Source organism: Oryctolagus cuniculus, chromosome 4, assembly GCF_964237555.1.
Source record: "Oryctolagus cuniculus chromosome 4, mOryCun1.1, whole genome shotgun sequence".
Taxonomy (NCBI): domain Eukaryota; kingdom Metazoa; phylum Chordata; class Mammalia; order Lagomorpha; family Leporidae; genus Oryctolagus; species Oryctolagus cuniculus.
In genome coordinates this window covers 56,385,735-56,407,524 of record NC_091435.1, presented here as the reverse complement: position 1 = coordinate 56,407,524, position 21,790 = coordinate 56,385,735, and the positions used below count along the sequence as shown (strand labels likewise).

At 42.7% G+C, this 21,790-nt stretch overlaps 1 protein-coding gene, 1 long non-coding RNA gene and 1 pseudogene across 5 annotated transcripts in view; 1 reads left to right on the top strand and 2 right to left on the bottom strand.

Annotated features, from left to right (window-relative positions):
• LOC108178010 (uncharacterized) overlaps positions 1–21,790 on the top strand; it is a 32,083-nt gene that overhangs the window by 7,493 nt on the left and 2,800 nt on the right. For 2 of the 4 annotated variants that reach the window (XR_001794714.3, XR_011387828.1), the window contains exons 2-3: positions 15,734–15,890; positions 18,917–19,000. This is a non-coding gene — a long non-coding RNA (uncharacterized lncRNA). The remainder of the gene's footprint in view (positions 1–15,733; positions 15,891–18,916; positions 19,001–21,790) is intronic. The other 2 variants (XR_007908922.2, XR_011387827.1) reach the window with 1 other exon arrangement.
• On the bottom strand, positions 13,939–15,205 carry LOC100350764 (ubiquitin carboxyl-terminal hydrolase isozyme L5 pseudogene; annotated as a pseudogene).
• CEP97 (centrosomal protein 97) overlaps positions 19,967–21,790 on the bottom strand; it is a 32,661-nt gene continuing 30,837 nt past the window's right edge. The window contains exon 12 of the mRNA XM_051819110.2: positions 19,967–21,517. Within this exon, the coding sequence (XP_051675070.2) occupies positions 21,488–21,517 (30 nt within the window). The 3' untranslated portion in view covers positions 19,967–21,487. The remainder of the gene's footprint in view (positions 21,518–21,790) is intronic.

Here is a 21,790-nt window from a genome sequence, read left to right as displayed (position 1 = left end):
CACCTCCTTCAGGTTCACATACCCATCCCAATTCACTCGCCCCATACACATCTATACTTTCTATTTAAAAAAAACAAAACAAAAAAAAAAAAAAACAAAAACAAACAAAAAACAAAAACAAAAACAAAAAACCAGTTTTCAGGGCAGCCACACTTCTTTGGGCAGACCCTCTAGGCGTATCTAGCCTCTATTAACCTTTCACCCAGTACCCTACTTCAACAGCTCTGCAGCTCCTCCCGAGGAACCTGTCTCCAGCATATCAATAGTCTTTTAAATTTGTTAGCTGAGAAAGGTTATAGGGTATCTCAGAAAAAAAGCTCAGCTAATTTCCACTCCTGTCACATTCCTGGGACTTCCTGTCACACCAGACACTTGCACAATTCCTCCAACCCAAAAACAGGCAACGCATTCCCTTCCCTTTCCATTTACTAAGAGAGACCTCTTCTCTTTCATGGGACTCATGGGATATTTTTGCATCAGGATTCCAGACTTCTCTCTTGTTGCTAAACCCCTCTATGAAAGGGACCTCTCCCCCTGGAAATCCCATTCTAGTACCCACCCTGAGCCTTCCTAACCCACATGTACTGTTCCTTTTTTATATTCATAGCTCTAAGGGACAAGCATTCAATCTTCTGACCTAAATGGCAAGGGACTCTACCACCATTATGGCCTATTTCTCCAAACAATTGGGCAGGATTTATCAGAGCTGACTTCAGTGCCTGAGGATCCTGACCACTGAGGCCCTCCTCATACCTGAGGCCCAGAAACTCGCTTTTCTTCATTTTATTTATTTGAAAGACAGAGTTACAGAGGGAGGTAGAGACAGAGAGAAAGGTCTTCTAACTGCTGGTTCACTCCCTAGATGACCGCAATGGCCAGAGCTGTGCCGATCCAAAGCCAGGAGCCAGGAGCTTCTTCAGGACTCCCACATGGGTGCAGGGGCCCATGGACTTGAGCTATCTTCTACTGCTGTCCCAGGCCATAGCAGAGAGCTGGATTGAAAGAGGAGCAGCCAGGACTAGAACCGGCGCCCATATGGGATGTCAGCATTTCAGGCCAGGGCTTTAACCTGCTGCGCCACAGCGCCAGTCCCCCAAATTCTTCATTCTACTCTCCTCCAACCTACGGACACCTTCCATCATTGCTTTCCCTTAATCCAGCTACTCTTCTTCCCACTGCCTTATATGATTCCCATGAACCCCATTCTTGCCCTAATTATCTGACTTTCTCCCTAACTACATTACACCACCTCACAGACACTCTCATTCTCCAAGACCCTGGCTGGTTCATTGATGGTAGCGCCACCAAAAATCCCCCCTTTTCTGCTGGATATGTGATGATAATTGAGGGGTATCATGGTGATACTTTCTCTTCCTCTCCCCTAAAAAGGTCATTGAAGTTCGACCCCTACTTCAGGGCACAGCTGAGCTATTGCTCTTAACATGAGCCCTGACTCTGGCAAAGGGAAAGACCATTTACATATACACAGATTCCCAATATGCCTATTACATCATCCATTCCAGTGCCCAGATATGGCAGGAAAAGGCTTCCTGACAGCCCGAGGGACCCTATAATAAATGTCAAGCTGATTAAAGCTCTTCTTGATGCTTCCCAGCTGCCAACAAAAGCCACTATTTTCATAGCAAAGGCCACCAGAAAGACAAACAGTACTTACCAGAAGCTAGCAAACAGGCTGGTCTGACAGCTGAAGCAACAGCCCATAGTGAAATAATCCCATCCGTTCTCTTTAACTTAGCTCCTATTCAGACTTAGAAATCTCTGAATTCCAACAACAAAGGGCCTCATGGTGGTTTCTAGATAATAAACTAATACTGCCCTCTTTTCTCCAAGCTACCTTCTAAAAAACCTCTGCTACCTGTGTCATTCAAACCCAAACTCTTTTCTTCATTTCCTAAAATCACACATACACCTGACTCCCACCATACAAGAAACTCTGCATAATATATCTTGGATGTGTAGCATTTGTCGGATTGCTATGCCCAACTCAATATAAGACCACCCCCATCTCCTGCTACTCACAGGCCCACAGCTGCTCCTGCAGGAGGACTGGCAGATTGACTTCACCCACATGCTACCAGTTAAGTGGATAAATTACCTTCTGGTTATGGTGAACAATTTCTTTGGTTAGGTGGAGGCCCTCCCCACTACTAACAAGAGAGCCTTCACCATTTCCACTATACTATTAAGCGATATTGTCCCTAGATTTGGACTCCCCATTTCCATTCAATCAGATAATGGGCCAGAATTTTTTTTTCTTTTTTTGACAGGCAGAGTGGACAGTGAGAGAGAGAGACAGAGAGAAAGGTCTTCCTTTGCCGTTGGTTCACCCTTCAATGGCCGCTGTGGCCGGCATGCTGCGGCTGGCGCACCACGCTGATCCAAAGGCAGGAGCCAGGTACTTCTCCTGGTCTCCCATGGGGTGCAGGGCTGAAGTACTTGGGCCATCCTCCACTGCACTCCCGGGCCATAGCAGAGAGCTGGCCTGGAAGAGGAGCAACCGGGACAGAATCCGGCGCCCCGACCGGGACTAGAACCTGGTGTGCTGGCGCCGCTAGGTGGAGGATTAGCCTATTGAGCCGCGGCGCCGCTCATAGCATTTTCACATTCCCTATCATCTCCCCTCTTCAGTAAAAGTAGAATGGATAAATGAAATTTTAAACAAGCTCTCACTAAACTCTCTGCCCAAGTCCACTTAGACTGGGTAAAACTGCTTACTTTAGCTCTGTTTTATGTCTTCCCCAGAAGCCATTAATGCTCAGCCCATTTGGAATCCTATACAGAAGTAATCTTCTTGCATCTGATAACTTTCCTCTCCTCCAAAATTCTGAAGCCATTCCTCCTCCTGTTACTTTCCCTTTCCTCAGTGAAATGCACTCTTTTTGCTGTTGTTTAATTTTTTTTTTTATTTGAGAGGCAGAGTTACAGAGAGAGAGGGAGAGACAGAGAGAGAGAGAGAGAGAGAGAGAGATCTTCCATCCATTGGTTCACTCCTGAAATGGCCTCAATGGCTGGAGCTGGGCTGAGCCCAAGCCAGGAGCCAGGAGCTTCCTCTGGGTCTCCCATGCAGGTAGAGGGGCCCAAGCACCTGAGCCATCCTTCACTGCTTTCCTAGGCCATCAGTAGGGAGCTGGATCAGAAGTGGAGCAGCTGGGGCTCGAACCAACACCCATATGGGGTGCCAGCAACACAGGCAGAGGCCAACCTACTATGTCACAGTGCCAGCCCCATGCACTCTTATTCATGGACCTATGCAGACACACATCTACCCAAACTATGCCCTTTACCTTCGGACTATACTTCTGCATTTCAACCCGGTAATTGGGTCTACCTTAGACAAAACAAGGCTGCTTTATAGCCAAAATGGAACAGGCCCTTTCAAGCAATATTGACTACCCCTACCACTAAGCTCAAAGGATACCCCACCTCGGGTACATTTTACTTCATTAAAATTAGTTACAGTTCCTTTATATAATTTTATTCCCACGGGACCCACTATTCTCAAGTTGACAAGGCTCCCCACAATACCTCATGTTCCTGACAATTCCTGAATTCCACAGATTCCTCCAAGTAATTCTTTTTTTTTTTTTTTTTAATAATTGTTCTATTTGGGGCCGGCACTGTGGCATAGCGGGTAAAGCTATATGTTTGCCGGTTTGATCCCGGCTGCTCCACTTCTGATCCAGCTCTCTGCTATGGCCTGGGGAAGCAGTTGAAGATGGCCCAAGTCCTTGAGCCCTGCACCCACGTGGGAGACCTGGAGGAAGCTTCTGGCTCCTGCCTTCGGATGGGGTCAGCTCCAGCCATTGCAAATGAGGGGATGAACCAATGGATGGAAGATCTCTTGACCTCTCTCTCTCTCTGCCTTTCCTTTTCTCTGTGTGTAACTCTGACTTTCAAATAAATAAATAAATCTTTTTTTTTTTTTTTGACAGGCAGAGTGGACAGTGAGAGAGAGAGACAGAAAGGTCTTCCTTTTGCCGTTGGTTCACCCTCCAATGGCCGCCGCAGCTGGCGCACTGTGGCCAGCGCACCGTGCTGATCCGATGGCAGGAGCCAGGTACTTATCCTGGTCTCTCATGGGGTGCAGGGCCCAAGTACTCGGGACATCCTCCACTGCACTCCCTGGCCACAGCAGAGAGCTGGCCTGAAAAAGGGGCAACCGGGACAGAATCCGGGGCCCCGACCGGGACTAGAACCCGGTGTGCTGGCGCCGCAAGGCAGAGGATTAGCCTAGTGAGCCGCAGCGCCGGCCAAATAAATAAATCTTAAAAAATAATTATTCTATAAGAGAGGGAAGAGATGTATAATTTGGGACATGCTCAAGCTGACTTGCCCCAAATGGTAGAGTTAGAAACATACCAGGGGACTCCAATTTAATCCCATCAAGGTGGCATGTACCAATGCCATCTCACTAGTCCAAGTGATCAATTTCAGTTCACAATTGATCATAATGAAAGGACTAAGAGTCAAAGGGAGCACATAAACAAGTCTAGTACCTGCTAATACTAACCGATAAAATAAAGGGGAGAGTGATCCAACATGGGAAGCGAGATACTCAGCAGACTCATAGAATGGCAGATGTCCTAAATAGCACTCTGGCCTCACAATCAGCCCTAAAGGCATTCGGATCTGGCTGAAAAGCCCATGAGAGTATTTCAGGCATGGAAAGCCAAGACACTCTGGCAAAAGATCTCTGTGAGTGAGATCCCAGTGGAAAGAACAGGTCTTCAAAGAAGGAGGTACCTTTCTCTGAAGGGAGGAGAGAACCTCCACTTTGACTATGACCTTGTCTAAACAAGATAAGAGTCGGAGAACTCAGAGGGCTTCCATAGCCTTGGAAACTCATGACGGCAGCATAGGGAGATTACTGATGCCATAGACAGGAGTGTCAATTGGTAAAGTCAACAACAGGAGTCACTGTGCACTTACTCCTCATGTAGGATCTCTGTCCTTAATGTGCTGTGCATTGAGATTTAATGTTATAACGAGTACTCAAACAATATATTTCACTTTGTGATTCTATGGGGGTGCAAACTGTTGAAATCTTTACTTAATGCATACTAAACTGATCCTCTGTAAAAAAAAAAAAAAAAGAAAAAGAAATTATCAACTCCCAACTTGACTCTCACTGGGATTAAACATGACAATAGGTCTGATCTGATTTCATCATCATTTAAAAAAAATCATCTATTATTTTTCACTTTATGTTTCTGTGTGGGAGCAAACTGTTGAAATCCTTACTTAATGTATACTAAGCTGATCTTCTGTATATTAAGATAATCGAAAATGAATCTTGATGTGAATGGAAGGGGAGAGGGAGTGGGAAAGGGGAGGGTTGTGGGTGGGAGGGACGGTATGGGGGGGGAAGCCATTGTAATCCATAAATAGTACTTTGGAAATTTATATTCATTAAATAAACGTAAAAAAAAAAAAAAGAATTAAAGGAGATGCAGTGTTTAACAGAAAGCCTGGTGCGTGGATCATCCTCAGTCAGTGCCGGATGACTTCAACTGTTCCTTTTCTTTCTGACTCTAAGCAATGTCAGGTGTTAACCTCCTTGATCATGAATTAAATTTGTGTTACAAGACCAAAAAAAAAAATAATAATTATTCTATTTATTAGAGCTCTGTTTCATCAGGAGATTGTATTTTTTAAGATTGATTTATTTATTTGAGAATCAGAGTTACAGAAAGAGGGAGAGACAGAGAGAGAGAGATCTTCTATCTGCTGGTTCACACCTCAAATGGCTGCAACAGCTGGGGTTGAGACCAAAGCTGGAGTCAGGAGCTTCTTCCCAGTCTCCCAGATGGGTGGCAGGGGCCCAAGTGCTTGCACCATCTTCTGGGGCTGTGGAGCAGCCAGGACACAAACCAGTGCTCATATGGGGTGCCAGTATTGCAGACAGTGGCTTTACCTGTTATGCCACAAGACTGCACCCTCCTCCAAGTAGTTCTATAGGAGAGATAGTAGTACTAGACTCCATCAGTCTACCTCCTGAACCTCATCTCAGGTGATGGCTCCAGGGCAATCTCTGTGACTTCACTTCCATGTAGATATCCTTTTTTACCTCTGTTTATATTTCTTACTGTAACGCACTGTCACTCTCTGATGATAGCTGCAGCCATAGTCTTAGACTTGGAAGTTTCTCTAGCACTCTTACCTCTTTTGAGTAGGATGCTTCTCTATTGCTACTTCTGACCTGATCCCCTTTTGTGCTTCCCAAACCCCTACATACCTCTCATTAACATTTCTTTAGCCTCTTCTTTAAACATAACCCCAATGTCTCTTCATGTTGGATCTGAACACCCTCCTCCCCTGAGGTCTGGCAAAGCCTCCCTACCTCCTACCAGCTCTGGGAAAGGGCCAAGGGACTTATTTATATTACATGGACCAGAACCTTCCTCAGAGAACCCCAGGATATATCTCTTCTGGAGTTCCCAGGAAACAACACCAACAGAGCAAAGGAAAAAACAAACACTGACGGTTCCACGTCTTATACCTATCCATGGCATGTTTGCTATGGCCTCAGTGATTGGTCAAGCTCCTTTCCCTCTCCTTTTCCCGTGACATGGGTTCATTCCCCGATGTCACCTGTAACCTATCACTCTTCCAGACCTCCACCTCCTTTAAACATTACTATTCCTCACGCCCAATAGAAGTGGCCTCTATGGCAGTTATTTATCATGTTCCCGCGTCACTGGGAAGCATAAGGATTATCACTTACCATATGATCACACGTACAGGATCAGAAATAAGGGCGTTCTTTCTCTGCAGCAACCAGGCTTGCACCTGTCTTCCCACTAACTGGACAGGGATCTGTACTCTCGCTTTCCTATTTCTGCCTTTGTCCTATACTCTAAACCAGTCTTTATTTTCCTTCTCTCTAACACATTATGTCAAAAGGGATTTTGGACTCACCCTCCTTAATAATCTTGTTGGGTGTTCTGGCAAGAATTGAGCAGCTGTACAGGCAACTTTGGTAGACAGGGCCAATAAAATATAAGACTTACTCTCACTCTCAAAGAAGACATAAACGACCCGGTGTAACAACTGTCTCAGCTCTAGGATCAGGTGGATTCCTTGGCAGCAGTGATCCTTCAAATATGTTGAGGATTAGATCTCCTCACTGCCGAAAAAGGAGGACTTTGCCTCTTTTTGGGTGAACAGTGCTGGTTCTACAGAAATAAGTTGGTTATGTTAAGAGAAGATATTGGGCCCATAAAAAAAAAGCACACTAATGAAATCTATCCCCCAAATAGGCCCATGTCGTTTTGCCCATGTTTCCTACCATGGGCAATGTCTCTATCATCTCCTTTTATCCTCATAATCATAGTGCTTTCATTCCTACCATGTGTAGTTAACATGTTTCAAATGTTCTTGCAGGAACGAGTGACTGTTATAGTCAGAGTTATCAGGCAGGAACATCGCAAGACTGCTCTTCTTCTCCAAACAGTTCTGATTTAGAGTATAGATATCCCACCCTGCATCAATGCCCTGCATCACCAGGAAGTAGCCAGAAAGAAACTAGCAGCCCCTCTCCCCATCTATACTGAGTCAGAATTGATGAAGCAAGGACAAACAGCAACCCTATGCATTCCTTCCCAACCAGTTCAACCCCACCCCTTGCACTCTTTCCCTCAACACTCTCTGCATCCTTCCTCAACTAACCAGCCTGGCCAAGTTTGAAAAGCCCATGCGGGTGAAAAGCCTAGACAAACCAGCTCAGCCCCACCTAACGACCTCCCCCTCACAATCTTCAGCTGCCTTCTGCTGCATAATCCTAGCCTGTAACAGAGTTTTTTCTCTCTGCCATTTGTTCACCCCGTATGCATGCTGGTAGTGAGAGACTCTTGAGTGTAGCCCTTGAATAAACTTGTTCTGGCTGTGAGTTCATATCCTGCTTCCTCTTTGTTCTGCTCTTCTTTGCTAACGTTTCATAATTGTCCTTCATTCTGTCAACCATCAGATTCTCCTCCTTAGGAAAAAAGACAAGAAGTAAACTCCTGAGCCTACTAAAGTCTGGGCTTTAGGGCTAGCACTGTGACATAGCAGGTAAGGCAGTGCCAGCATCCCATTAGGGCACTGGTTCAAGTCTCAACTGCTCCGCTTCCAATCCAGCTCCCTGATAATGCACCTGGGAAATCAGCAGAAGATGGCCCAAGTACTTTGGCTCCTGAGCCCACATGGGACATCCAGAAGAAGCTCCTGTCTGGCGGCTTTGGCCTGGCCCAGCCCTGGCTGTTGTGGCCATGTGTGTAATGAATCAGGAAATGGAAGATTTATCTCTTTCTCTTTCTCTCTCTCTCTCTGTAACTCTGCCTTTCAAATAAATAAATAACTCTTAAAACAAACAAACAAAAGAGCCTGACTTTGATCCTGCTAATCATTCCCCTTCATCCTATGCCATCTTGGCGTCCAGTTAACCAATCTTCCTCATATTCCAAACCTTCTTCTCAGTCCCATCTTCTTCCCCCTCACCCTCCTTTTCACATCCCCTTTGACACATTTGTACTCTCGACAACTGCCTCAGCTGCTCACTCCCCTCAGCTGTCCCCATTTTCCCTGTCTGTGAGGCGGATGATGCTGATCTGTGCTGCCATCAATCTCAGCCCTCTACTGAGACAACCACCTGGCCTGTAGATGCATTCTCTCCATCAGACTGTGTAACCTTGCTTACTCCTGTCAATGATCGGTCTCTCTCCCTTTCTGAGGGGCTCCTATCTACTCCAAAGTCTGCCCCGCCCCATTGAACCTTGCTGTCTCACTGCTATTCTATTTCTCGCATCTAAGTTTTTCTTCTGTGAAGACAAAAGCTCTGTTCCAGTCATCTCCAGTGATATATTTAGCAGAGCTAGCCAAGAAAAAAACACAAGAACAGTGGTAAGTCCTAAGCAACTTCACTCCAAAGAATGTTCCACACGTAGTCTTCTATCTTCTCCCTGCCTTGTCTAGTGGTAGCCAAAGTCTCTTAGCCAATATTTCATGGAGACAGAGGCTTGCCCAGTCTCTTTTACCTAGTCACCTTGGCATCTTCCTGCCCTACTCTCTCTTTGCCACATTCATCCAGGAGGAATTCTTTTTAAAGATTTGTTTATTTGAAAGGCAGAGTTACAAGAGAGGCAGAGGCAGAGAAAGGTCTTCCATCCGCTGATTCACTCCCCAAATGGCCACAATGGCCTAAGCTGAGCTAATCTGAAGCCAGGAGCCAGGAGCTTCTTCTGGGTCTCCAGGCGGGTGCAAGAGCCCAAGCACTTGGGCCATCTTCCACTGCTTTCCCAGACCATAGCAGAGAGCTGGATCAGAAGAGGAGTAGCCGGGATTAGAACCAGAGCCCAAAAGGTAAGCTGGTGCCACAGGAGGAGGATTAACCTACTGTGCCACAGCACAGGCCCTGTGGATATTTTTTGTCTTGCCTAAAATTGCCAGCCACTTTTCCTACTTAGAAAATTAGCCCTCAGTACCCCCCCCCACAAAAATTACCCTAATAGATAGATGAATGGTTCAAAGTGACTGATATGTTTGATCCTATGTGAAAGGATTAGTAGCTACTTTATGTGGTGATCTGCCATCAGGGAGAACCAACTAGGCCAGTCCACTCCCAAAATAGCTCCTGTTTTTGATGCAAAAAGCCAGGGCATTAGGGCATTAAATGAACAGCTGCCATGACAGAGGCTAGCTTCCAAGGAAGTCCCATCCACTCTGCTAAAAATCTGGCCACTAGAAGTGAATCTGCCCAGTGGGGTGAAGTACCCCCAGGTCAGAATCACAGACTGTCAGCCCTTGGCTGAAAATGCTCATTGCTCAGCCTGGCATCGCTATTGAGGGTATAGCCCAGAGTCCTCGTTAACATTAGAGTAGGACCTTACATTTCTGTACTCTGTTACTAGCTAGCTAGATACCAGTCTTTTTGTGTTAGAGTGGATGAAGGAAAAATGAGAATTCTGTGTAGTTAAGTGATTAAAAGTCTTGCCTTTGTTCATAATCTTGTCAAGGTGGGTTCCAGCCCTCTCCCTGGGGGCAGGCTAAGAAAATCTCCCTTACCCTGTACCAAGTGGGCTATTAGGATCAGCAATTAAAATCTTGTCCGACAACTTTGCTAGATGAGTCCCAACCTTCTCCCAGAAGCAGTTTAGAGAAAGTTTTCCCACCCTATAAGAAGGGGGCTATTGAGTCCATTGTAAAGCCTGGGAGAAATTTCAGGAATTCCATACCACGGAAGCCCTCCAACCAGCAATGACTCAGACAGGGAAAGAAAAATGAAGGGCCCACACTGTGGCGAAAAATGACCTACATGAAAGATCTCTGTGAGTGAGATCCCAGTGAAAAGAATGGGCCATCAAAGAAGGAGGTACCTTTCTCTGAAGGGAGGAGAGAACTTCCACTTTAACTATGGCCTTGTCTAAATAATGTCAGAGTTTGTGGACTCAAGAGGCTTCCATAGCATTGGCAGCTCATGACAAGAGCCTCGGGTGGGGGCTGGTGCTGTGGCACAGCGGGTTAACACCCTGGCCTGAAGCGCTGGCATCCCATATGGGCGCCAGTTCTAGTCCTGGCTGCTCCATTTCTGATCCAGCTCTCTGCTATGGCCTGGGAAAGCAGTAAAAGATGGCCCAAGTCTTTGGGCCCCTGTACCCTCATGGGAGACCCGGAAGAAGCTCCTGGCTCCTGGCTTCGGATCGGTGCAGCTCCAGCTGTTGCGGCCATCTGGGGAGTGAACCAGTGGATGGAAGACTCCTCTATCTGTGTAACTCTGACTTTCAAATAAATGAATAAATCTTTAAAAAAAAATAAATAAGAGCCTCCGGTGATCACTGACCTCATAAATAAGAGTGTCAATTGTTAAATCAACAACAGGAATCACTGTGCACTTGCTCCCCATGTAGGACATCTATCCTTAATGTGTTGTACTGTAAGAATTAACTGTAAAACTAGTCTTCAAACAGTACTTTATACTTTCTATGTCTGAGTGGGTGCAAACTGTTGAAATCTTAGTATATAATTGATCTTCTGTATATAAAGATAATTAAAAATGAATCTTTTTTTTTGCTGCTATATATATTTTAATTCAAAGTGAATCGACAGTAATACACCATAAATTCTTATTTTGACACTCACCAAAATAGTCACCTGGAAAACCCGCTTTGTGTGACAAAGTACAGAAGGCTTGGTCACATTTAAATCACTGAGAACTAGAGAGAAATACTATCGCAGTGAAGAATGGGATGGGAGACAGAGTAGGAGGTGGGATGAGAGTGCGGGTGGGAGGGTGGGTATGGGGGCAAGAACTGCTACATTCCAAAAGTTACACCTATGAAATTTATATTTATTAAATAAAAGTTTTCTATAAAATACTTATTTACTTATTTTGAAAGTCAGAGTTAGAGAGAGGCAGATACAGAGAGAAAGAGGTCTTCCATCTGCTGCTTCATGCCCTAAGTGGCCACAGGGAAGCCAGGAACCAGGAGCTTCATCTGAGTCTCCCATGTAGGTGGAAGGGGCCCACCTATATGAACCATCTTCTGCTGCTTTTTCTGGGCCATTAGCAGAGAGCTGGATCAGAAGTGGTGCAGCTGGACATGAACCAATGCCCATATGGGATGGCATGGCAGGCGGCAGTTTCACCTGCTATGTCACAATACTGGCCCCTCTTTTTTCTGTTTTCTAAAGACTTATTAATAGGGCTAGCGTTGTGATGTGGTGGTTCAAGCCATCATCTGTGACACTGGCATCTCATTCAGGTGCTGTTTTTTTTTTTTTTTTAATAATTTATTTACTTGACAGGCAGAGTTACAGACAATGAGAGAGAGAGAGGCGGAGAGAAAGGTCATCCTTCTGTTGGTTCACTCCTCAAGTGGCCGCAATGGCTGGAACTGCACCGATCCAAAGCCAGGAGCCAGGAGCTTCCTCCCGGCGGGTGCAGGGGCGTAAGCACCTGGACTATCCTCCACCGCTTTCCCAGGCCACAGCAGAGAGCTGGACTGGAAGAGGAGCAACCGGGACTAAAACTGGATCCACATGGGATGCCGGTGCCACAGGCGGAGGATTAACCTAGTGTGCCAAGGCGCCAGCCCCTCAGGTGCTGTTTCAAGACCCAGCTGCTCCACTTCAGATCCCACTCCCTGCTAATGCACCTAGGAAAGCAGTGGAAGATGGCCCAAGTACTTGGGCCTCTACCACCACTTGGGAGACCAGGATGGAATTTCAGGCTTCTGGTTTCAGTCTGCCCAGCCCTGGCTGATGCAGCATGCTGGCATTGCAGGCAGTGGCTTTACCCTCTGTGCCACAACACCAGTATCCTTTTTTAAAATTTCATAATTGATGATGGCTAATCCCACATGCATAGGTTAGAGATAAATAAGATCAAATTCCAGCCCAGTGTTCCTCAATCACATTCCACTATAATTAGAACATTAGTGGCTTTTTATTTTTATTTTTATTTTTTTTAATTTTTTTGACAGGCAGAGTGGACAGTGAGAGAGAGACAGAGAGAAAGGTCTTCCTTTGCCGTTGGTTCACCCTCCAATGGCTGCCACAGCTGGTGCGCTGTGGCCACCGCACCGCGATGATCCAAAGGCAGGAGCCAGGTGCTTCTCCTGGTCTCCCATGGGGTGCAGGGCCCAAGCACTTGGGCCATCCTCCACTGCACTCCCTGGCCACAGCAGAGAGCTGGCCTGAAAGAGGGGCAACCGGGACAGAATCCGGCGCCCCGACCGGGACTAGAACCCGGTGTGCTGGTGCCACAAGGCAGAGGATTAGTATAGTGAGCCGCAGCGCCAGCCTGTTTTTTATTTATTTTAAAGTGTTACAAAGGGAGAGGAAAGACAAGAAAGACAGACAGAGAGGAAGAGGTCTTCCATCCACTGGTTCACTCTCCAAATGGCTACAACAGCCAGGGCTTGGCCAGGATGAATCCAGGAGCCAAGAGCTTCTTTCAGGTCTCCCATGTGGGTGCAGGTGCCCAAGCACTTGGGCCATCCTCTGCTGCTTTCCCAGGCACATTAGCAGGAAAAATGGAGCAGTTGGATCTTGAACTAGTGCCCCTATGGGATGTTGGTGCTGCAAGTGGTGGCTTAACCCACTAGGCCACAACGCTGGCCCTCATTGGTAGCTTTTAAAAATTAGGGATTCTGGGGCTGGCGTTATAGTGTAGAGGGTAAAGCCTCCGCCTGCAGTGCTGGCATTCCATATGGGCACCAGTTCGAGACCCGGCTTTTCTACTTCCGATCCAGCTCTCTGCTATGGCCTGGGAAAGCAGTGGAAGATGGCCCAAGTCCTTGGGCCCCTGCACCCACATGGCACAATTGCGGACAATTGGGGAGTGAACCAGTGTATGGAAGATCTCTCTTTCTCTCTCTCTCTCTCTCTCGCTCTCGCTCTGCTTCTCCTTCTCTGTGTAACTCCGATTTTCAAATAAGTAAAAAAAAAAAAAAATTTGTGAAAGCACTCTAAATATCACTTTTATTTAATATGGAGTACATGCATATGATGCACTTAGGGAAAAGATTGATTAATCCAAGTGTTAAAAACAAAACAGGGGCAGGTGCTATGGTGTATAGTTAAGCCTCCTTCTGTGGCGCCATATCCCATACGGGCACCAGTCTCAGCTGCTCCACTTCCGATCCAGCTCCCTGCTAATGTGCCTGGGAAAGCAGCAGCAGATGGCCCAAGTCCTTGGGCCCCTGCACCCAGGTGGGAGACCCTGAAGAATCTCCTGGCTTCAGATCAGTCCAGCTATAGCCATTGTGGCCATTTGAGGAATGAACCAGAGGATGAAGACCTCTGTCTCTCCCTCTTTTTGTCTGTAACTTTGCCTCTCAAATAAATATATCTTTAAAAGAAACAACCAACCAGAAAACATACTGGTATTATTGCTAAACATGTACTGAGCCATTTAAGATGCTGCTCAAAGGTCTTTATATTTAATGGTTTCCATGAAAATTCATGTTTAAGTAGAAACATGGATATATCACAAAACATCCTCTTCATTTGGCTTCCTCAGTTTTTTTTGCATTGTTTTTCTTTTGGCTTTTTTACTAGTAGTATTAACTGTCAGTGTTATGCTAAGGGCTAACAATTCCAAAATAAAAGGGAGATGGTTGCTTTTCCTTCTGATATTTTCAATCACATATATTTTTAATTTCTATACTTCTCCCATAAGCATCTGGTGTTTGGCAACTTCTGTCTGAATAGTACTTAACATATTACTACCCTGATCTGTATCCATGGGTTCCTCTGCAAATTGTCTAACTCCGCTATCTTTTCATCATATATCATTTTTCTGTCAGATACAGTTGCCACTAAGTTAAATATAATTTTGCCTTCAATATACTTTGTATCCTTTTTTCTGTGACTGGTCTCCCTGCACTGATCCAGTCATCATGATTTCATGTGCCTACATTAATCAGTCGTTCTCTTAATCCACCTAATTCATACAGTTGTTCATTAACAGGAACACAACTGACAAAGTGTAAAGCAACTTCTTTTGCTGACATCTTTGCATTGAATTCAAACATTTGCAATCTGGAAAAACTGTTGTGTACCTATCAAATCACACCCAATTTGCTTAGTGTCAAAGCTTTTATAGCTATACGAAAACTTTGTGAAAATTCTTTAGACTCTAATAATGTCTCTCCTATATGGACATCTTAATGGGTACAGTTCAGTTACACACTTAGTATGGCTTGAGTAGTATAAACATTATTAATCACCTGCTTCACAAAAAATACTGTGTCGAGTCTGAACCACAGAGCTTGCTGGTTCTTCTTTCGGATGTCACATGAATTGGCTTTAATTTTTCAAAATTCTCAGGGCATAAAATCCATATTTATTCTACGTGGACTCCTCAGCAACTGCACCCTTTAATAAGTTCAGTGAAGACCCCAGGCTCACTTTCCATGAAGCACTACTTCCCCACATTGCTTGTCCTGGCCCTGGACACACAGGGCCCCATTCTATCTCTTACTCTCCATGGCTTCCTGCACCAGCTGCTGCTGGCCACAGACCCTGGCATACCTACCCAGGCAGTTTCCTTCAAGTTACACATATACCTATGATCCAGTTGTCTCACTACTAGATATTTACCCAAAACAAGTGAAAGTACAAGGGGTCTTCACAAAGTTTGTGGGAAATACATATGAAAAAACTATGCACGGATTTCAAAATTTTCATACACCAAAATAAACTCATAGTAACTTGTTATAACATGGATTAACAGGATGTAATTGGAGGCACTGAGGAGAAAGATATCAGTTTGAAAAGAGTCCTTATCAGGGCAAGATTAATTTTGCTAAAATTCCAGCAAGAACAAATATCAGAGTTAAATCATTGATGTTTTATAGAAAAATTTGAGAAGATGACCCAAAAAATACTAGCAGTTTTAAAACTGACAACTGTTTTAAGGGTCAAGACAATGTTGAAGATCAAGTCCATAGCAGCAGAAAATCCAAATCAATTTGCAAGTAAAGAATTAATCTATTCATGTTCTAAATGAAGAGAACCAACAATTAACAGCAGAAACAGGAAGGGAGGAAATATCATTTGTTCTTAGAATCACATCTAAAATCACACTGAATCTGTTAAAAACTAATTAAAAATTAAGATAAAAAAGTGGGAAAAAAACAGCAGAAACAACAGCCAGCATAACAGATAATTCAATTGCTTCAGGTTACACAATAATGACTGAAAAGCTAAAGTAGAACTTTTTGTTCTAAAGGTGTCAAAGCTGTTGTGCCCAGAGCAGCTGCAACATGAATAGAGCTTTCAAAGAAATTTTTAACAAGTGGTTTCAAGACCCTGAAGCATTTCTTCAAAGAATTGGAACACAAGGTGAAACATGGCTTTACCAGTACAATATTGAAGATAAAGCACAGGTAAAGCAATGTTTACCTAAAAGTAGACCAGTCAAGAACAGAGTTGATGGCAATAATTCTGGGGATGTTCCAGGCATTTTGCCTGCAGACTTTCTAGAGGATCAAAGAGAAACAACATTTGCTTATGAGGAAAGCATTTTGAAAAATAGCCAGAGCAGGGCCACCGCCTGCAGTGCTGGCATCCCATATGGGCGCTGGTTGGAGTCCCGGCTGCTCCACTTCCGATCCAGCTCTCTGCTATGGCTTGGAAAGCAGTAGAAGATGGCCCAAGTCCTTGGGCATCTGCACCCACATGGGAGACCTGGAAGAAGCTCTTGGCTCCTGGCTTCGTTGCGGCCAACTGGAGAGTGAACCAGCAGATGGAAGACCTCTCTCTCTCTCTCTGCCTCTCCTTCTGTGTAACTCTTTCACATAAATAAATCTTAAAAAGAAAAGAAAATACAGCCAGAGCTTTAGCAGAAAATGCCCAGTAAGGAAGAGATGTACAGTTTGGGACATGCTCAAGCTGACTTGCCCCAAATGGTAGAGTTAGAAACATACCAGGGGACTCCAATTTAATCCCATCAAGGTGGCATGTACCAATGCCATCTCACTAGTCCAAGTGATCAATTTCAGTTCACAATTGATCATAATGAAAGGACTAAGAGTCAAAGGGAGCACATAAACAAGTCTAGTACCTGCTAATACTAACCGATAAAATAAAGGGGAGAGTGATCCAACATGGGAAGCGAGATACTCAGCAGACTCATAGAATGGCAGATGTCCTAAACAGCACTCTGGCCTCAGAATCAGCCCTAAAGGCATTTGGATCTGGCTGAAAAGCCCATGAGAGTATTTCAAGCATGGAAAGCCAAGACACTCTGGCAAAAAAAAAACAAAAAAAACAAAAACAAAAAAAACACCTAAATGAAAGATCTCTGTGAGTGAGATCCCAGTGGAAAGAACAGGTCTTCAAAGAAGGAGGTACCTTTCTCTGAAGGGAGGAGAGAACCTCCACTTTGACTATGACCTTGTCTAAACAAGATAAGAGTCGGAGAACTCAGAGGGCTTCCATAGCCTTGGAAACTCATGACGGCAGCATAGGGAGATTACTGATGCCATAGACAGGAGTGTCAATTGGTAAAGTCAACAACAGGAGTCACTGTGCACTTACTCCTCATGTAGGATCTCTGTCCTTAATGTGCTGTGCATTGAGACTTAATGCTATAACGAGTACTCAAACAGTATATTTCACTTTGTGTTTCTATGGGGGTGCAAACTGTTGAAATCTTTACTTAATGTATACTAAACTGATCTTCTGTAAAAAGAAAAAAAAAAAAAAAAGAAGAAGAAGAAGAAGAAATTATCAATTCCCAACTTGACTCTCACTGGGATTAAACATGACAATAGGTCTGATCTGATTTCATCATCATTTAAAAAATCATCTATTATTTTTCACTTTATGTTTCTGTGTGGGAGCAAACTGTTGAAATCTTTACTTAATGTATGCTAAACTGATCTTCTGTATATAAAGAGAATCGAAAATGAATCCTCATGTGAATGGAAGGGGAGAGGGAGTGGGAAAGGGGAGGGTTGCGGGTGGGAGGGACGTTATGGGGGGGAAGCCATTGTAATCCATAAGCTGTACTTTGGAAATTTATATTCATTAAATAAAAGTTAAAAAAAAAAAAAAAGAAAAGAAAATGCCCAGTAAGTTTCACCAGAGTCCTTCTCCACCATGCCAATGCTCTTGCTCATTTATTTCATCAAACAAGGACAATTTTGCAAGTGTTTTAATGGGAAATCATCTTACAGTCCTTATTTGGTTCCTTCTGACTTCTTTTGGTTTTCTAACTTTAAAAAAATTTTTAAATGGCACCTGTTTTTCCTCAGTCAGTAATGCAAGAGACAAAATGAACATAGTTAAATTCCTAGGACCCTCATTTAATCTTTAGAGATTAAGCAGCTTCACTTGTTTGTTTTTTTTTAAAGTGGATCTGTCTTTTTTTTTTTTTTTAAGATTTTATTTATTTATTTAAGAGGTAGAGTTACAGACAGTGAGAAGGAGAGACAGAGAGAAAGGTCTTCCATCTGTTGGTTTACTCCCCAGATGGCTGCAACGGCCCAAGCTGCGCCGATCCGAAGCCAGGACCCAGGTGCCTCTTCCAGATCTCCCATTCTTCCAGGTCTCCCATGCAGGTGCAGGAGCCCAAGGACTTGGGCCATCCTCCACTGTCTTCCCAGGCCATAGAAGAGAGCCAGATTGGAAGAGGAGCAGCCGAGACCAGAACCAGCGGCCATATGGGATGCCAGCACCACAGGCGGAGGATTAACCTACTGTGCCACAGCACAGGCCCCAGAGCTTCACTTTTTTTTTTTTGGACAGGCAGAGTTAGACAGTGAGAGAGAGACAAAGAGAAAGGTCTTCCTTCCGTTGGTTCACCTCCTAAATGGCCACTACGGCCGGCACGCTGCATCGATCCGAAGCCAGAAGCCAGGTGCTTCCTCCTGGTCTCCCATGCGGGTGCAGGGCCCAAGGACTTGGGTCATCCTCCACTGCCTTCCCAGGCCACAGCAGAGAGCTGGACTGGAAGAGGAGCAACCAGGACAGAATCCGGTGCCCCAACCGGGACGAGAATCCGGGGTGCCGGTGCTGCAGGTGGAGGATTAGCCAAGTGAGCCACAGCGCCGGCCAACAGCTTTACTTCCAATAGCCAAAAAACTGGCAACAACCCAAATACCCATCAGATTTATAGACTACAGATTAAGGCAAATATATACAATGGAATACCACTTGGCAATAAAAAGGAATCAGATGAATTTCAAAATAATTATGTTGAGTAAAAGAAACCAGCCAAAACAGAGGGAGGTGTTATAAAGGGAATGGGTAATCTTTTGGGGGTAATGGATATATGTATGCGGATTATTATAGTGGTTTGATAGACACATATATGTGTCAAAAATATCAAATTGTCCATTTTAAAATGTACAGTTTACATAAATTAATTTCAATATATGAGATATTCCCTGTTCTTTATGATTCCCAGCACCAGTGTCTGTACCAGCACCTGACAGTGTCACCTATGTCTTTTGAGGGATAATATCTGTTCTTCTCCACCTAGAGAATTCTGGTAAGTATGCTAGAGATAACGAAATCTATATTTAAAAAACTAAATCAGCATTCCTTTTATGTCATATCCATTTTTATAAGGTTGGTACCATTCTGTTATAAATTCAATTACTTAATGACAAATAGTCTGAACCATCCTTAAAACAGTTTTGCTTGCAATTTATTCTTATCTACCTGTTAACCGCAAGAACAATGAATAACAAGCATTACTAATAATCACTAAAATAAACAGGTGGAGCACGCAAATGTATAAACCTTTTATTTAAAATTAGAGACTCAAATACAAATTAAATAAGTATAATATAAAATATTAAGCCTTCATAAAACACACCATAGCCACTTTAAATTATCTACATCCCTACAACAAAATTAAAGAAAAACTTGAAATGTAAATTATTTTTCAATTTTTATTGTCAGTATTAAAACTATTACAAAACACTCAAATAAATTTAATTCAAAAATGAACAAAGATACCATAGAGCAACTCCTGCTAGTCACTAAAATCAATAAAGGAATTAAGATTTAGTGTGATTTTCATTCACAGATAAGAAACACTTCATTTTTAAGATAATTACTTCTCTCCAAGGCTGTGTGGATTGTTCTGTTTACTTGACTTTTAATTTTTATATGGCACATTAGGCTTAATCAGTGAAAGCAATATCACCAAAAATGTTACAGTATTCTTTATAGACTATTTCTGCTTCACTTCATGAATGAAGGTATCAGATTAAAATTTTTAATATTGCAGTGTGATAAATTTAATAAAGAATGTGGCAAAATAAAAATATTTATTAAACATTAAGTCTCTTTTCCTAATTATGAATGGGGAATTTATCAGATCATTCCATTTTTTTCTTTTTCCTGTGTTTTAATTATCTGGGGAGAGGGAGGAAAGGTTAATTTTATATTATTGTTATAAAACCAACTCTAAGATTTTTGAAGGAAAAAAGTACAAATGGAGACAATATAACATCTTAAGCCTGCATTTTCCTGAAAATATTTATTGAAAGTAGAACTAGACTTATATTAATTGGATAAAAGGAAAATAAATTATGGTGTGTTATGTTTAAAATAATCCAAAACAAATAAAAGCACACATTCAAGAATGGCACCCACATTATTCAAGAATAAAACTATTTACATATATACAAATAACAGTGCAGCTAAACCATGCATATTGTGAGGTCTTTTATAATTAAACTTATAAAACTAAACTAAATTATATATTATCCGTTATCATGGTTAGAGCTTTCTGCACACCAGGAGAGTTAAACCTTTACCTGCTGTTTTATAAAATGGAAGATAAAATATAATCCAACTCAGAATCTCACTAGAAAGCTTTACATGTCTCAGCAGTCTGTCATACTGCCTGTCATCAAGTAAGTGAATTCTAAGATGCAGTGATTCTACTCTACAGTTCTGATTACTACTGTTTGTGTTTAAAGCCATTTTAATAAACTCTCATTTCTTGAAAAGATGCACGTAGGGTTCTGAAAAAATTGTTTTTGATAAGCACCTCTACCTGGAGTGGTAGAGCTGTAGCTCTCTTAGAGGAATATCTTCTTTCGAAGAGAATGAAAAATATGCAGGGACTTCCTCACTGATTCACTAACTGTAAAGATTGGTAGAGAGGGCACAATAAAATTTTAGAATATAGTAACAAGTCTTCATAGCCTATTTACTACTACTACTGATAACCTTAGACAAATCAATTAACTTTTCTATATTTTGGCTTCATCGTTAAAACAACCAGATTAAATATTCTCTAAAGTTCCTTCCATTCTCACATGATTTTGTGCTTCTGCATGAATTTCTAATTGATAAATTGAATCTTCCATAAATCAAGAGAACAGAGGTGAATTAAAACAGCACAGCTAAACTAAACTTCTCCCTGTTAGAAAACACAAAGACCGTGTTCAAAACTCAGCTTCCTAAATCTTACTAGACCATTCCCTCTTCATCCAGAGGAATGAGCAGCCCATAAAGTTAAAACCAAATATCCTAGTTACATAAATTACTTTGAAGTTACATTGTAAACGCATCAAAATATATTAATCTATGCCACAGTTTTCCTGCAAAGATTTACATTATTTTCATTCTATCTACATTCAAGATAATCTACACAGTTAAGAGGGGGGTTATTTAATATTCTTGCACTTTGAAACACTAGTAAAAGTTAAACAAAACATAGATGAGGAGCAGAATTTTAGTAATTCCTTCATATGCTGCCAAATTTTAATGAAAGTATGCTGAATATTAATGGGTTAGAAAAATAAGGTAAAGGTAAAAGGAAATCCTGATAACAAACATTGATGATCAAATGAATTTAGTTATGTTTTGTCATTTCTTTAAAGAGAGGAAGGTGAGGATGTTAGCAGAAACTTACTTAGGTAATACTGAACCAGACATTTCAGCAATTTTCATGAAAAATCAAGGATTATGAAGCAGTATTTTGATACTAGTGCAGTGCAAATTGGTTTTCCTTTGTCTAACTATGGGCAGCAAATGAGGCACTTAACTGTAAAATAGAAAAATAGGGTATATTCAAAATCATTAATAAAAGATATTAGCATTATTCAAAAAGTAAAAAATTCAGTTTTTATATAACATGCATTCAGTGTTACACATGCTTCACTAGGGAAAATACTTTTGAAGGTAAGACTGTTGTTTTGTTTATAAGAGAAAGAAAACATTTCCTTTTCAAGGAATTCTAGATTTCTGAGAAAGAAATCCAAGTCTTCTCAACCTGAGTGCTACATATTTATAAACCAAGAAAAATACATCTTACCGT